Raw genomic sequence first — 14242 nt, 5'->3', positions numbered from 1 at the left:
TATTGAATGTTTGAAATGAAAATTTTTATCTGGAAATTTTTGCGACATTACAAAATCCTTCCACATAAATCATCAAAACCATGAAGAACAAGCATTAAAACCTAGATCTAGAAGGAAGGGACCAAAAAATGGAAACTTTAGGACTTACAAAGAGTAAGAAAGATGCACAAAGAATGGATATGAGTTTCTTGTTGGATTCTTGCACCCGGAACTCCTTTTTCTTCATCAAAGATCACAAAGACACCAAAGATGAGCTCAAAAGCTTGCAATGAGGCTAGGGTTTGATCAATAGTACTTTGGAGGTGATATAGGCTAAGGGTGGAGGAAACCTTAGCCATTAATTCCTTTAAATAGGGCGCAAGTCTCAAAAATCAAGGATTTTGCATTCTACCGTCACCACATCGTGACCATTACATGTCCACACCGTGATGACTTAAATGATGTGTGATCACGAAAATGGCTGTCACGCCATGGTAATCATCATCACTACGTCGTTGCCACCCAAAATTCATAAAATTAGGGTATAAAATTAATATCTGAGAAACCGATTGTTACAAGCTTTAAGCTTCATAAACCGATTTTTAAAGGCACGAGTCGGCCTCTTACGTTGTATTTCATACACACACATTATAAATAGCCTAGTAGGGGCGATTTAAGAGCCAAACACTTAGGAAGGAAGCTAGATTCAAGGAAACTTCAAAGGAATCAAGAATTAAACTTCATCGCTTTGATTAAAGATAAACTTCATCTTCTTATCAAGTTTAACAGGTGTCTTTGTGGCTGAATTGAAAGAGTGATGAAACTTTGTTCTTATATGCCGTCATGAAAAATAAAGATTAATAATATTTTTGTAGTGAGCTTAGTAATCTTGTTGTAAAGTGTTACATGTTGAAATCATGGCTAGTTACTTGAAAATTAAGAAGACGGTCATAACCCTGGTTTGAGTGAATTGTGATATAGTTGAAACGAAACCTATGTCTTCATGAATTAAGGCATGTATATAAGTTATGTATGAATATAATTAGTTTTAACTATTAGATTTAACCCCTTATCCACTTGGTGGAAGTATTGGATTAAGTGTATGTAAAATTGGTTGTACATTAGGCTATGATACTCAAGTTAGTGTGTTATTACGATATCTACTAAAACAAGAACGAAAAAAAACTTCCAAAGTTAGTAATATATACACATAAAACAACACAATGTGAGTAACTCTACCATAACCCTTATCATGTGGTAGTTAGTTATCATGTTATTGATGAATTATATGAAAACTACTATATCTTATAAATATTGAATTGAGTATGAAGCACTTAAGAGGTAATAACCATAAGTATGGAAAATTCTAGTGACAGTATCCATTGAGTAAGTAAACTCGTGCGACAACATCCATCACATGGTTAACATTTAAGAAATATGATACATGTATCTATGTCTTGTATGAAATGCAATATGAGATGTAATTTTTGTTGTTTTTAGTTTATTCCAGATTATTGATTTTATGGCTATTATATGTATTAATGCTAAAGTTAATCACTAAACTTTAGTAGCTTACCTAGTGGTTTGTTGATGTGCCTTTCAAGACATAGCAACCCTAATGAGGATAAAGTTGTAGCATAAAGATAAGACTTGGAGAGGTTTTTATAGTTTTGTATTTTGCTATAAAAATATTGTAATACATGACTCGATCTTTGGGTAATATGTATTGTAGTTGATGTTTTGATACCTACTTGTATTTGCAGCTTAATATAAATATAAACATACTTCATATGTGTGATTTTAAAAAAAATATTGGGTGTAATTTATGTTAAATTGTTGAGGCGTTACATGCACTTTCATAACTTCAAATAAAAGGAAATTCTAATTTCAATATAATAAAGTAGGTTACAACCAGTGGAAACCACGGGTAAAAAGTTTAAAAACAAATTTAAATTATTTATAAGAGTTAAGTTTGTTTAGCATTATTTGTATTGATTATTTAAAATTAATATTAATATAAATTTGTAAAAAAGTATATAAATCATACATACTTATAAAGCTAACATTTTTTCTTGAATCTCATGCATTTGAAACCCCCTTTTTTAACTTTCTCAAACCATATTCATTTGAACCCCCTTTTTTAACTAATGCAACTCAAAAGTTTTCTTAATTATGATTTAACACTCAAAATTTTTATAACTTATATTGTGTTTAATTAGCATTTAGTGAAAAATTTACTATAAAAGGCCAATCTTTTGTGTCTTTTGTGTTATATAAAATCTTACATGTAAGAAGGATTTGAAGATATTGTGATTCAAAAGTTTTCATATAGTTGAAGCATTCACGATCCAAATATGATGATTTGAAGAAATGGGTTATGTTGCATCGATGGTAATTGTAATATGATTTTTTCTTTCAACCAAAACAAATGAAACTTTTCTATTCTTTGTTTATATTCAGTTTCTCATTTAATCTTTATATGTGATTTTTGTGTATTACTCAATCTTGAATGTGACTCTCCAAACATCAATGTTTTGCTTGGAATATCTTTCTAATTCTTCTTTTTCAAGAAAAATATTTTGATTGCAGGTTAGTGAAGAATTGTCATCAAATTTTTGTGGCTGAATGGTGTTAGATGAAGAAAGAAGATTCATAAAATGGATATCGGTTTTTTTGTTTGAGCAAAGTTGACGAATGTTAGTTTTTTCTTTTGATTTAAATGTATGTTTATGTAGCATCTTTATTTATATATTCAACCACCCAATGCTCTTATTTATTTGATTATAGTTTTTCTATTCTGATTATGTTTATTTCCTATTATTTTTTTTTGTTCGGTTATCCTACACAACATATTTAAAAGATAACATAATTTTGAACATTTGATATGTAATTATGATAGACTTATCATGATATGTTCTTCATATGAAAATAATTTATCCATATTACTACGACAAGAATTACATATGACATTTACAAAAATATATATATTATATATGATTTGTTTAACATGTATATGCACCTATGTATGTTATAAATTTATAATTAAATATCTTTATGTTTAATAATTGAAGAGATTAAAATGATACATCAAAACCAATTATTTAGACGAATATAATAATAATAATAATAATAATAATAATAATAATAATAATAATAATACATTTCCAAGTACCGCATTCATTTGAAATTCACACTATAACTCAAGAGTTTTCTAATTTATGTATATTTATTAGTTACAGCTCAAGAGTTTTTAACTTATGATTATTAATTAGTAATCACTAATAACTTTTTATTTTCCTTTCTTTTATAAGGTTGTAAAGTTTTGCTCATTAAAAACATTAATGTATTTGAAGAGATTTGTGATTTAACTATGAAGATTTAAGATAAATGTTATAATAGATGTTTTAGTGTTTTTATGTTATTAAAAGTTATACTGTTTATTTTTCATATTTTTTATTATTCGTTGTATATATATCTTTTTTAATACAAATACTATAATAGATGTTTATCTATTTTTATGTTACTAAAAGTTGCAGTTCATATTTTTGTTCATACGTTTTGTTACCCGTTATATTATCATTCATTAGATATATAATTTACACAATTTTAAACGGTTTATAAAATTATCAAATAATTGTATATATCACAATGACTTAAAAATTAAATTATAATGTTTAATAGAACTAATATGTTAACTATATGTTTGCTTTACTACTAACATTTTGTTTCAAAGTAGAAATATTAAATAATAATTTGGTAAAAGTTATTATTAACTATATAATTCTATTCTCGCGCAACGCGCGGGGATTCGCCTAGTTTGAATATATGTTAAAGAGAAACGCAATCAATCCATCGAAAGGTAAATATGAAGATAACTAAAATGCATCTTTCAATATGTGAATCCTTTATGAAGTGTGAGGACAAATCATTATTTTTTGATTTGAGGGAGCAATCAAAAAACACCATGTGACATCTATTAAAGTCTGAAAATCAAATATTGCAACAAATTCAATATTATGGATTACAATGCTACATAAACAATAAAATATTAAAAAAATGTAATAAAAAAAAAGAAAAAAACACAATTGTTTGAAGTTAATGGGTACGAAGCATTTATAAATTCCTAAACACTTCCTTATACACAACATTTGTAAGTCTACTATCCTTATCTAAAATTAACAATTTCAATCATTCTCTACTTTGAACTCTAGATAAGGCAACATACAACTGTCCATGTGAAAAAACAGGATCCTTGAGATACAGACCAACCTTTGATAACGAGTGCCCCTGACTTTTATTAATTGTCATTGCAAAACATACAACCAACGAAAATTGTCTTCTTTGAAATTTGAATGGATTTTTTTCCAGATAGACTTAAAGACATCCTTGGAATAAATGTTTGCTTTCCAATATTAGTTCCAGATATGATAATTGCCTCAATAATATGTTTGCCCAGAGATTTCACTTGTAGTCTAGTGCAGTTACATAATCTATTTTTTTTATCAATGTTTTTTAGTAACATAACTGAAACACAAACTTTTAGACACATTACAATTTTCACTTTCTATCTGGAAAGAATCGTCAAAATATTGACAATTAAAAACACGTAGACACATTATATAACTAAAATGCTAGATGTAAAAAAAATATAAATTATTAACCCCAATATAAAATTATTAACATCTAGATTTAAAACAAACTAAAATGTTGATATAGAAAAAATCACATATTCCTTATTCAATTCTTGATCTTCGTGTTAACGTTGAAATTCTTCGAAGCGACAAAATTAATATCATATAATACAATATCTCTGATGCTCTGGGGCCATCGAAACTATTTTCTTAAACGACAAACATTACCTAGATAAACATATATTACCGGTATATAATGTAAACTAAATTTTTTGGGTCCTAATGAGGGATGAGCTCTGAGCATGCACCTATCGTCTCATGTTGCCTACCGTGTGTATCAAGCCTAAACAATTATAGTAAAGAAAGTATAATCTTATCTTATTAGAACATCTTCCAATCCAAATTGAAATTTGTTTTGATCTTTGATTTAACCGTAATTGTCTTTTTTATATTTGTAGATATTTAATGTTGCTCAATTTGATCAAGATTTTTAAGGTTTTATGCCAAAGATTTTTGGCCATATCAAGCAAATGTTGCATGTCGTGATTAATATTGTCATGGCATACCCTAAATCGTCAAGTCTTAAACAACAAAATATAAAGTTTCACAATAAATTTCATATTTTGTTCCATATACAACTTCAATTCAAATACGTATTTGAATTTATTGATAATAAAAATCAGAAACGAGTACCCACATATATATATATATATATATATATATATATATATATATCAAATAGTATCTTAAAATATTTTATTATTTTATATTAGATAGTTTTATTAATTTAAATAATCTATATAAAGAAACGTGTTGCTATACGTACCCTAAGTCATATAAATCTTCAAATCATTTGGTACACAAACAGTATTAGATGTGGTATTACATTCACATGGGTACATTAAGCACTGGGGTTTGGGGGTAAGTATATAAATTTCCGTGTAAAGAAAGCATTGTATAGTTTATGAAACCTACAAAATGGTCAAGGTTCAACGCCGGAAGTACCGAGTCCAGTGCACCTTTCATTTTAGTTGAATTTGCGGAAGTTTCAATCACCTTCCCTGATTCGTAACGTCAGAATTTATAGACTGCGACAGCGATTAGGATCGATTTTTCTACCATTTCTCCTTCCTTTCGATGGTTTTTCTGTTTTTACACTTTTACCAAGCAAACGCGCACGCAGACTTGCCGATCAATTTGCCAGAATCAATTATAAATACCATCTCACATAAATGATAAATCTCAACTTTTTTTAACATTTTCCTGCACCTTGGTCGCTGTGTGTATAGAATAATCACCAGTGTTTTTGAGTCTGCAAGTGTTTATAAAATGAAGTCGTCACTGGAGAAGTTTGGGCGCAAATTAACGATGCACAAGAACGATGGGAAGGAGAAGAAGGATCATCAGCCTTCCGCCCATTTGGATGAGCTTGTTCAGGTTTCCAAGGTAGGGATTTTGTTTTTGTTTTTGTTTCCTTTTGCGTGCTGCCTCTGATATCGAATTTCCTGTGCAAATCAATTGAGGATCGATTAGGGTTTCTCATACTTCTCTTCATGGTTGTGGACTGTAGTTGCACACTTGCAATGCACTAGATTATAAATTAATCTCTCTTTTCACGACTAAAATACTCTTTGCAGAAAGATGTAAGATTAAGAAGAATCTTATATATAATAATGACACAAGGCGATCAAATTCACAGCCCATGATAGCATGTTTCTTCCATCCACGCCATTTATGGGTGGTGGAGTCTGATTGTGGGTAGTGTAAGGTGTCAATGTTGCTGAAAATGTAAGGTCGATTGCTTGACCGGTATATTCTTTTGCAGGATATGCAAGACATTAGAAACTCCTATGATGGCTTAATGTCAGCTGCTGCTGCAATGACAAATAGTATATTTGGTAGGTGTTTTCTTTTTGTATCCAAATGCCATGTTTTGTTGCATCTAAGTTATACAACTACAGGCAGCTAGCTGTTTTTATTTTTATGCATATAAAGTAACCTCATATATATGTCACTGGATATCAGAATTTTCAGAATCTCTACATGAAATGGGGACCTGTTTGCTGGAGAAAAGTGCAAGTGATGTTGATGGTGAAAGTGGTAATACAAATTGTTTCCTTGTTTGTTACTACTACATTTCCGCATCTGTTTTGATATTCAATACCTAATTATAAACTTTCTGTTTGCAGGAAGAGTGTTATCAACTTTAGGAAATATACAATCAGAACTCCAAAAAATCGCGGATAGTTATGTAAGTGTTGTCAATATTGCGGGTATTCCACTTTCACATGGTAATAATTAATATCAGTGACTCATTCCTCTTCATATATATCAGCGTTCTTACGTGGTTGTGACAATTACAAATCCATCAGAGTCTCTTCTATCTGAGCTACAAAAAGTAGAGGAGATGAAGCTTCAATGTGATGAGAAAAGGTAGATATTTATATATGTTGCCATTGATATGAAAGTTTGTTAATTATCGAGTCTGCATACAGAGGTGTGTACGAATACATGATGTCACAACACAAAGAAAAGGGAAAGTTGAGAAGTGGAAAGGCTGAAAGTTCAGTTGCACAAAAATTACAAGAAGCACAAGATGAATATAACGAAGTGGCTAGACTATGTGCCTTTCGGGTAAAATCACTCAAGGAGGGACAATGCCGTAGTATTTTGACACAGGCTACTCGCCATCATGCTGCACAGGTGTCATTTCTGTTAATACATCACGTGTCACTATCTTTGAATATTGTTTAGTAGTGAAAATGTTTTTTTTTTTTTTTTGGAGCAGTTGAGTTTTTTTCGTAAGGGAGTGAAGGCTCTTGAAGCAGTTGACCCGTTGATAAGAATTGTTGCAGAGAAGCATCGAATCGATTGCCAACTCACTGAATTTGATGATGTGAATGGTGGGGAAGATGGAGGTATGAACAGCTTTGAGAGGATTGATGATGGGGAATTGAGTTTTGACTATGGGCAAAAGAAGCAAGGACTTGATAATTTTGGCACATCATCGAACCCAATGGAGGTAATCAATCTGCTTTTGGTTATAACTCTAAAAACTGTTGTTATGGAAAGGTAAAATAATGAAGTAAAATTGTTGTATTGTTGGAGGTTTTAGTGATTCTATTATTAATTAATTAGTTTCCTTTTGTAGATTAGTTTCCATGTGTTGTAAGTATGATATAATATATTGATTTGCATTTTGCAGGTAGAGCAGCCTGACATACCACATCTTCAAGTTCCAACTTCAGAAGATCGACATGTATGCATGCAACAGCTAGCCAACATTCCTTTTCAGTGTAATTCCATTTAACATTAAATTAGTTTTTATTATTTTGCCACAGATGAATCATTATAAACAACAGCAAGGGGCACGAGCGAGCAGTTATTCTGCTCCATTGTTCCCGGATTCATCTGAGAAGCCTAAGGAAACACTTACACAACCCCGGCAGAATTTTCACTCTTACGTGCTACCTCCTCCAAAAACACCTCCTGCATCATCTGTCCCCCACACCAATAATCCATTCAGCAAGTTGCAACCAACAGATGAGAAACACGAAAGGGATTCTAATGATTCGAAACCCACGATAAAAGATTCCAGCATCCAGTTACCTGCTCCTCCTCCTCCTTCATGGAGTGGGTTTGATAGTAAAGCAGGGAAAAGACAGGCCTACTCTGGTCCATTGCTGCCAACGAAGGGGGGTTTTTCCGGAAAGATAAATAGCAATGAAGCTCATGTTTCTCGTAGTGTTTCACCTCCACCTCCGGGTCTATCATTATCTTCTTCCCCTAGAATAAGTGAGCTTCATGAGCTTCCTAGGCCTCCTCCTCCTTCTTCTTCTTCTTCAAAACATGGTATGATGGGATATTCGGGCCCGTTGTTTTTAAAAAATCAAGACAGATCTCATTCTCCTCCCAAAATGAGTAAAACCTCGATTGCAATTGCGTCTCCCCTTCCACCTCCTCCGCTAGTTGTTCCTAGAAGTTTTTCGGTTCACTCTAGCAACCCGAGTGCTATGGAGTCCCCACAGCCACAAAGAACAGGAGGCAGGAGTAGGCATGAACAACAACAAGTCTTCTCTCCCCCACTCACACCCATTTTGCTTTCAAATCTCAAGTCTAGAGGCCACACCTAAAAGCCTAAGGTAATAACCTATTTTACTATTCCATACTTGCTAAACACTCTTTTTGTGAATGGGAAATATACTATTCTCATTGTCTTCAAGTCACCAATATGTATATGCCATTTATTAGATCAAGAGCTAACCAGATATGAATTGGTCCCCTATGCCAGATACAACAGGTTGCCAACTTTCATTTTTACAATGGTGGCCCTATTTTTAAATTTTGTTATGAATTTGGTTCTAACTTTTTTTTATATACATCTTTTCTTTACAAATCTACTTTTTTTTTTAAACATTTCTAGTTGTGTTTAGCGTATTTATTTAGGTAAATTACTTTTGGATTGAAATAGAAAATTATCAATATAAAAGTTACTAATTTCATCTTTTTATAAAACAAAGTTTTATCTTTTCACAATTGATGACAAACATCCATTCCTAATGGTGTTTAATTTTGAAAAAACCATAAGTAGAAATGCCAAATTATAGTATTTGTAAATTTACCTAAATAAGTACATTAAACGCGAAAAATCGTGAGTAGAATATTATGTAGAAACGTAACAAAAGTTGTAAAAAAAGTGAAATTGTAAAAGAAAAAACAAACTAGTCTTGGGACAAATTTGTTAAAAAATTTGAACTAAGTTGGTAACAAAATTTAAAACGTGGGCCAAAATTGTAAAACTGAAAGTCGGTAACTTGTGCTGTTGTACATGGTATATTAGGTCATGGGGACTATCTGATAGTTGATTACCTCTTTGATGAAATAAATAAACGACTTAAGAGATAAGAGTCAAGATGTATGCATGTTTGTCACTTCACTTGAGTTGAAGACAATCAAGGATTCAGGATAGTACCTTTCCTAAAAATAGTGTTAGCCCTGTCCTGTATTAAAAGATGGTTGAAGACTTGAAGTTAAACAATAGTTATTTATGGTGGAATCCCATTCTTCCTGCAGCGAGCGACCCTTTATATGTTTTTATTATAATTCTCGTCTTCAAAACAATAATACCCCTCTGATAATTGCTTTCACAAGATAATTAATTTTGTTTCAGTTTCGTATCAATTAAATGGTTTGGTTTGTTGCAGGTGGAAGCTGATTCGTGTTGTGCTTGAACATAAGTATGTTTTTTTTTTTTTAGTTGAATGGCGATTTTATAGAGTTTCTTCGTTTATCTTGGTTTTTTGGGGGGACAGGGACAGGTGTGTAAATATATGTGGCATTTCTTGTGTTTTTAACATCATCATAGACATTTCTGGATTTCATTCCTAAATCAAATTTAGTTTTTGCATGTCTACTTTCTAATAATGATTAAATTTTATACCTTATGAGCGTGCTTATTAAACGTAATATTTTCTGTGGGTGGCTAATGTTAAGAAACCTCCTACTTATCCTACAGATACGAGAGTTAGGGTTTATAAACTTACATTAATCATTAAAACCCTCAAATCTTCTCAATATGATGCGTTCCTTTATGGGGGGTGTGTTGGTATTCCCTCTGTGACATTGCTCACAAGCTCAGGAGGAGATGCTGAGTTCATATACAGTTAGGGCCCAAAACAGATGATATCACAATCACTCTATTAAGGGGGTTTTCTAGCATGCTGAACAATTTGAAAATTATATAACAAAATTTTATTTTATTTTTATTTCAGATATTATGTAGATTGTTATGCATAATTGTTTTTTGACGTGGCATGGGTTGTTTTCCCGTTCACTTGTAGCAAAAAAATGAAGTTCAATTGTCTATTGCATAAAAAAAATTAGGGAACAAATGAGTAAAGTGACAACATGTTGCTAGTAAGCGAGACGAACACCTAAAGCAGGTAAGGAAAAACTTATAATAGCAACTAACTAAAGTAATACTAATTACAGAGTCAAATTGCATAAAAAGCTGTTAGGGTTGGTTAAAAAGACATCATATTTGGCTAATTAGACATTCTAATAATTACTTTTTATCTGAAAACATATTAATAATTATATGATGATTTCTAATTACTTTTAAATAAGACTAGTCGGTATGGGCAACGGCCACCGACGTTTTAAGAAGAAAACGGGCGTTATAGGATGTTGTGGCGGTAACGGGAAGCAACGTGCAGATTTATAACGAAAAAAGGGGAAGGGACAGTGTTTGTGCCGTTGAAATGTTCAAAAACGCTTCCATGGGCGTTGCCCACACCTCAACCTAATGATTCTATAATATATTATTTTGATTTTTAAATGATTATATCTTTACATTTAATTTATAAATGTTAAGTAATACATGTTTTTTTTTTCTATAAGTAATTACTTTTAATTTATAAATATTAAGTAATACATATATTATTTTTATATTATATAATAATCAAATATAAATATAAATAAAAATATAAACACAAAAACATGACACATTTCTATATAAAAAACTGATTGTAAAAAATAAATTCATCGATGTGGTCTCGGCATCGACCTCGGCTAGCTCGGCGAACACCAGACCGAGCCCTCGGCTAGCTCGGCATTAACCTCGGCTAGAGCTTACCGAGTAGAGAGAATGTATGGGTTTAAAAAACTAGCCGTTACCCCTCTTTACTTTACCGTTTTTTTTCCTCCAAATAACCCTCATTTTTACCCTATATAAACACAACTATTTCACCTATTTTAGACATCTTCATCATCTTTATTTTCTCACTCAAATACATCATATTTTGTCAAAAAAATGGCTTTCGCTTTCAAACCAAAACCTCAAAAAAAAAACACCCAAAACTCAAACATCTCACATTCTTCTTCAAATTTTGTTCAAAATCAACGTGATCGGCCTATTTATTCTCCACAAAATTTACACATTGATGGAGTTTACTACCAATTTCAAAGTCAAGCACTATACCAAAACCAAACGAGCTATCTGTACACAAACGAGAAATAACGATAAAAACCAAAAAGGAGCTTGCAAAAAAATATAACATCTAGCTTTCACTTTTTTAATTTTCATTTTTTCGTTTTTTTTTTTACATTCTAGGTTTGTAATTTGAATTTCTAAACTTTTTTAGTGTGTTGCATTTTTATTTTATGTATGAAATTTAAGTTTTTAAAAAAATAATATGTTTGAAATATTTATTTGCTATATTAATTAAAAAAAAGTAGCATGATAAATGTGACAACCCGCGCCATATAAATAACAAGTTTTAGCTAAAGTGTAGCAAATATGACGTTATGCCTACGTGGACTGTAACAAGTATGACACCATACTCACTAATCTCATGAAATGTTTTTTAATAGAACCCATTACACTATCCTATTGATGATCTTTTGAGGTTGGCTCACCAAAAAAATTTAAAATAAAAAAGAAAAAGAAAAATGAAAGATATTTGGTAATCTAGATTGAACGATCCACTCATCAAAAAGCTCATGTCTTTTTATTTATTTATGTTGCCAAGTGTCCCTTTTAGATATGTAGATTTAAATTAATTTTTATATTTAAATCTAATTTAGTTAATAATTATATTTTATGTTTGGTAAAACATTAAATAAAATATATTGAAATATGTAATTTATTTTTCTCTACAAAAAAGACCAATATTAATATGATTATATATATATATATATATATATATATATATATATATATAATATAAAATTGGATTAGATTGTATTGGTAATGAGTGTGAATAATTGGATCGAGCTGAATTGTATAGGTGGAAGAAAGATAAATTATTTTTTATAAAAAAAATTAGGTTGAATTGGATTGTTAATAAAGATAGCTTTATAAATTTAACTTTTTTAAAAACAATAACCTACTTTCGATTTCTTCAAGGCAGCTAATTGTCAAAAATGACAATTTATTTTGGATTTTTCAAAAAAATAAATAAGTGTCTATTTCTATGGATTGCATAAAATTGGAGAAATTAGAAGTAAATAGTATTTTATAGTAAAAAGACAACAATGCAAATTATATATAAATTCTTTTCACCTCGGTCTTTGAAAATTGTCTTTCTTTAATTCTTTTGTTTTTATAACTGAATAGTATTTTCTATATAAATGAACTATTTTTATTTTAATTAATTATGCTCTGTATGTTACTTTTCTAAGATAATGATAGTGACTTTATATGGTTTTTGGTGCGTGAATCAAAGTCAGAGACTGCATAATAGGCTTTGAATTGGTCGAGATTGAACCCACTTCAATTCTTATTCGATATAACCTTTTTTTAAGGCTAAGTAATTATAATAATGATAAATAATAAAATAATGAATTACAAAAAAAAGAATGAAGGAATTTAGTCAAAGACAGAATGCATCACGAATCACCATGGATGGATGATGGATGTTAAGATGAGGCTCCGGCCGCCTTTCTGGTTGCTTTTGGATGACCGGGATGCCACGCGCGGCCGTGCCAGAAAGTGACTCTGTGCACCTGAAACACCTTTCTATATCTTCCTCCTCTTGTATCTGCTTCTTCCTTCCCTGCTAAATCCCCCCGTACACAAACCTATATATCCCATTGATTTCAATTCAAATCAGTTGATCTAATTAAATTAACCTAACAATTGCTTGCCTTCGTATGTTGACGATCATACCTCGCCATTGCATATCAACTTTTCACCTCCTCGGGTACCAATTACGATCTCCTTTCCTCTTACATCACCTGCATCCATGATTAATTTGGGAATAATTACATAAATGTTGCATGATAACCATGTGCAACTATTATACTATACATATGCATATGCATATGTGCGTTAACACCTGAAGTAGCAACGTCGTCATCCTCGGGGAAGGATTGAACGTACTCCCTAAAGCTAGGAGATCCGACCCACAATGGATCGTCATTGCCGTTGCCATCGTGATATGCGATGTTGATTTTTTGCAATTCCGGTGGTTGGTGGAGGTTTGACGGTTCCTCGATTAGCAATTTGGGAGGATGAGTTTGGGGTTTACTATGATGGGGGATGCGAAAAACGACCAGACCCTCGTTGGATCTGGACACCCCGCAACCCATTGGTATGGAGGAGGATTCTGTTGATGAAGGAACAAAGTTCACATGGATCGACAGAAATTGGGAAGTGGGGAATCGGAGTGAGGGATTGGGACGACGACATTATGTGATTGTGATTGTGATTGTATGGCAGGGCAGGAAGGAACGAGGGATGTTACGGGTATTACGGACATCCTTATTTTAACACCGTCATCCACTATCCTTTATATATTCCAACAAATATCAGAATCTGTAGTAATAAGGTTATCTAATAATAGTTCAACTTTGGTTAAAGGATGACTAATCCTGAATTCGCTCAAAAGTTACAACTCTTTTGTGTTAGATCTCAAAATTAAGCTCAAACATATCGGTGTTGTTGGTACGTACATTTTAGTTTTAAAAAAAAGAGTATACACATATCCTAATTATTCTATGGTGGTGCCAATAAAAAGTTTTAAAAAACATGAAAGAACAAGTTAACTCTCAATAAAAAGTAGTCAAATTTTAGCTGGAGGTGTATCTTGAAAATAGACTAAGATATAAACAAAAATACCGGGTATCAAATT

At 31.5% G+C, this 14242-nt stretch overlaps 2 protein-coding genes across 2 annotated transcripts; one reads left to right on the top strand and one right to left on the bottom strand.

The window, feature by feature from the left end:
* Positions 1-5566: 5566 nt before the first annotated feature.
* On the top strand, positions 5567-10017 carry LOC145087832 (uncharacterized protein At2g33490-like). Its single transcript, XM_079025913.1, has 10 exons — positions 5567-6056; positions 6436-6508; positions 6636-6710; positions 6800-6861; positions 6946-7043; positions 7106-7313; positions 7399-7632; positions 7816-7869; positions 7952-8752; positions 9815-10017. Exons 1-9 carry the CDS (start codon positions 5940-5942, stop codon positions 8741-8743), a joined length of 1713 nt encoding a protein of 570 aa, XP_078882039.1. The 5' UTR covers positions 5567-5939; the 3' UTR covers positions 8744-8752; positions 9815-10017.
* A 2854-nt stretch (positions 10018-12871) lies between these two features.
* Positions 12872-13885, bottom strand: LOC145090661 (uncharacterized). Its single transcript, XM_079028789.1, has 3 exons — positions 13448-13885; positions 13279-13346; positions 12872-13190 (listed from the first exon to the last, which is right to left on the bottom strand). The coding sequence occupies exons 1-3, from the start codon at positions 13698-13700 to the stop codon at positions 13029-13031; spliced, it is 483 nt and encodes a 160-aa protein (XP_078884915.1). The 5' UTR covers positions 13701-13885; the 3' UTR covers positions 12872-13028.
* Between the last annotated feature and the right edge of the window lie 357 nt (positions 13886-14242).

The sequence above is a fragment of the Lactuca serriola genome, chromosome 2 (genome assembly GCF_051521515.1).
Source record: "Lactuca serriola cultivar US96UC23 chromosome 2, Lser_US96UC23_V15, whole genome shotgun sequence".
Lineage (NCBI taxonomy): Eukaryota > Viridiplantae > Streptophyta > Magnoliopsida > Asterales > Asteraceae > Lactuca > Lactuca serriola.
This window is presented reverse-complemented; position numbering and strand designations above follow the sequence as displayed.

What these genes read in the sequence shown, in the direction of transcription:
- LOC145087832 (XM_079025913.1), top strand. Translation starts at nt 5,940, where the DNA reads ATGAAGTCGTCACTGGAGAAGTTTGGGCGCAAATTAACGATGCACAAG. An exon ending in AAAAAATCGCGGATAGTTAT is followed by an intron (nt 6,862 to 6,945) that starts GTAAGTGTTGTC and finishes CATATATATCAG; the next exon opens with CGTTCTTACGTGGTTGTGAC. An exon ending in CTTCAATGTGATGAGAAAAG is followed by an intron (nt 7,044 to 7,105) that starts GTAGATATTTAT and finishes GTCTGCATACAG; the next exon opens with AGGTGTGTACGAATACATGA.
- LOC145090661 (XM_079028789.1), bottom strand. Translation starts at nt 13,700, where the DNA reads ATGGGTTGCGGGGTGTCCAGATCCAACGAGGGTCTGGTCGTTTTTCGC. An exon ending in TGACGACGTTGCTACTTCAG is followed by an intron (nt 13,347 to 13,447) that starts GTGTTAACGCAC and finishes TCATGGATGCAG; the next exon opens with GTGATGTAAGAGGAAAGGAG. An exon ending in AGTTGATATGCAATGGCGAG is followed by an intron (nt 13,191 to 13,278) that starts GTATGATCGTCA and finishes TGGGATATATAG; the next exon opens with GTTTGTGTACGGGGGGATTT.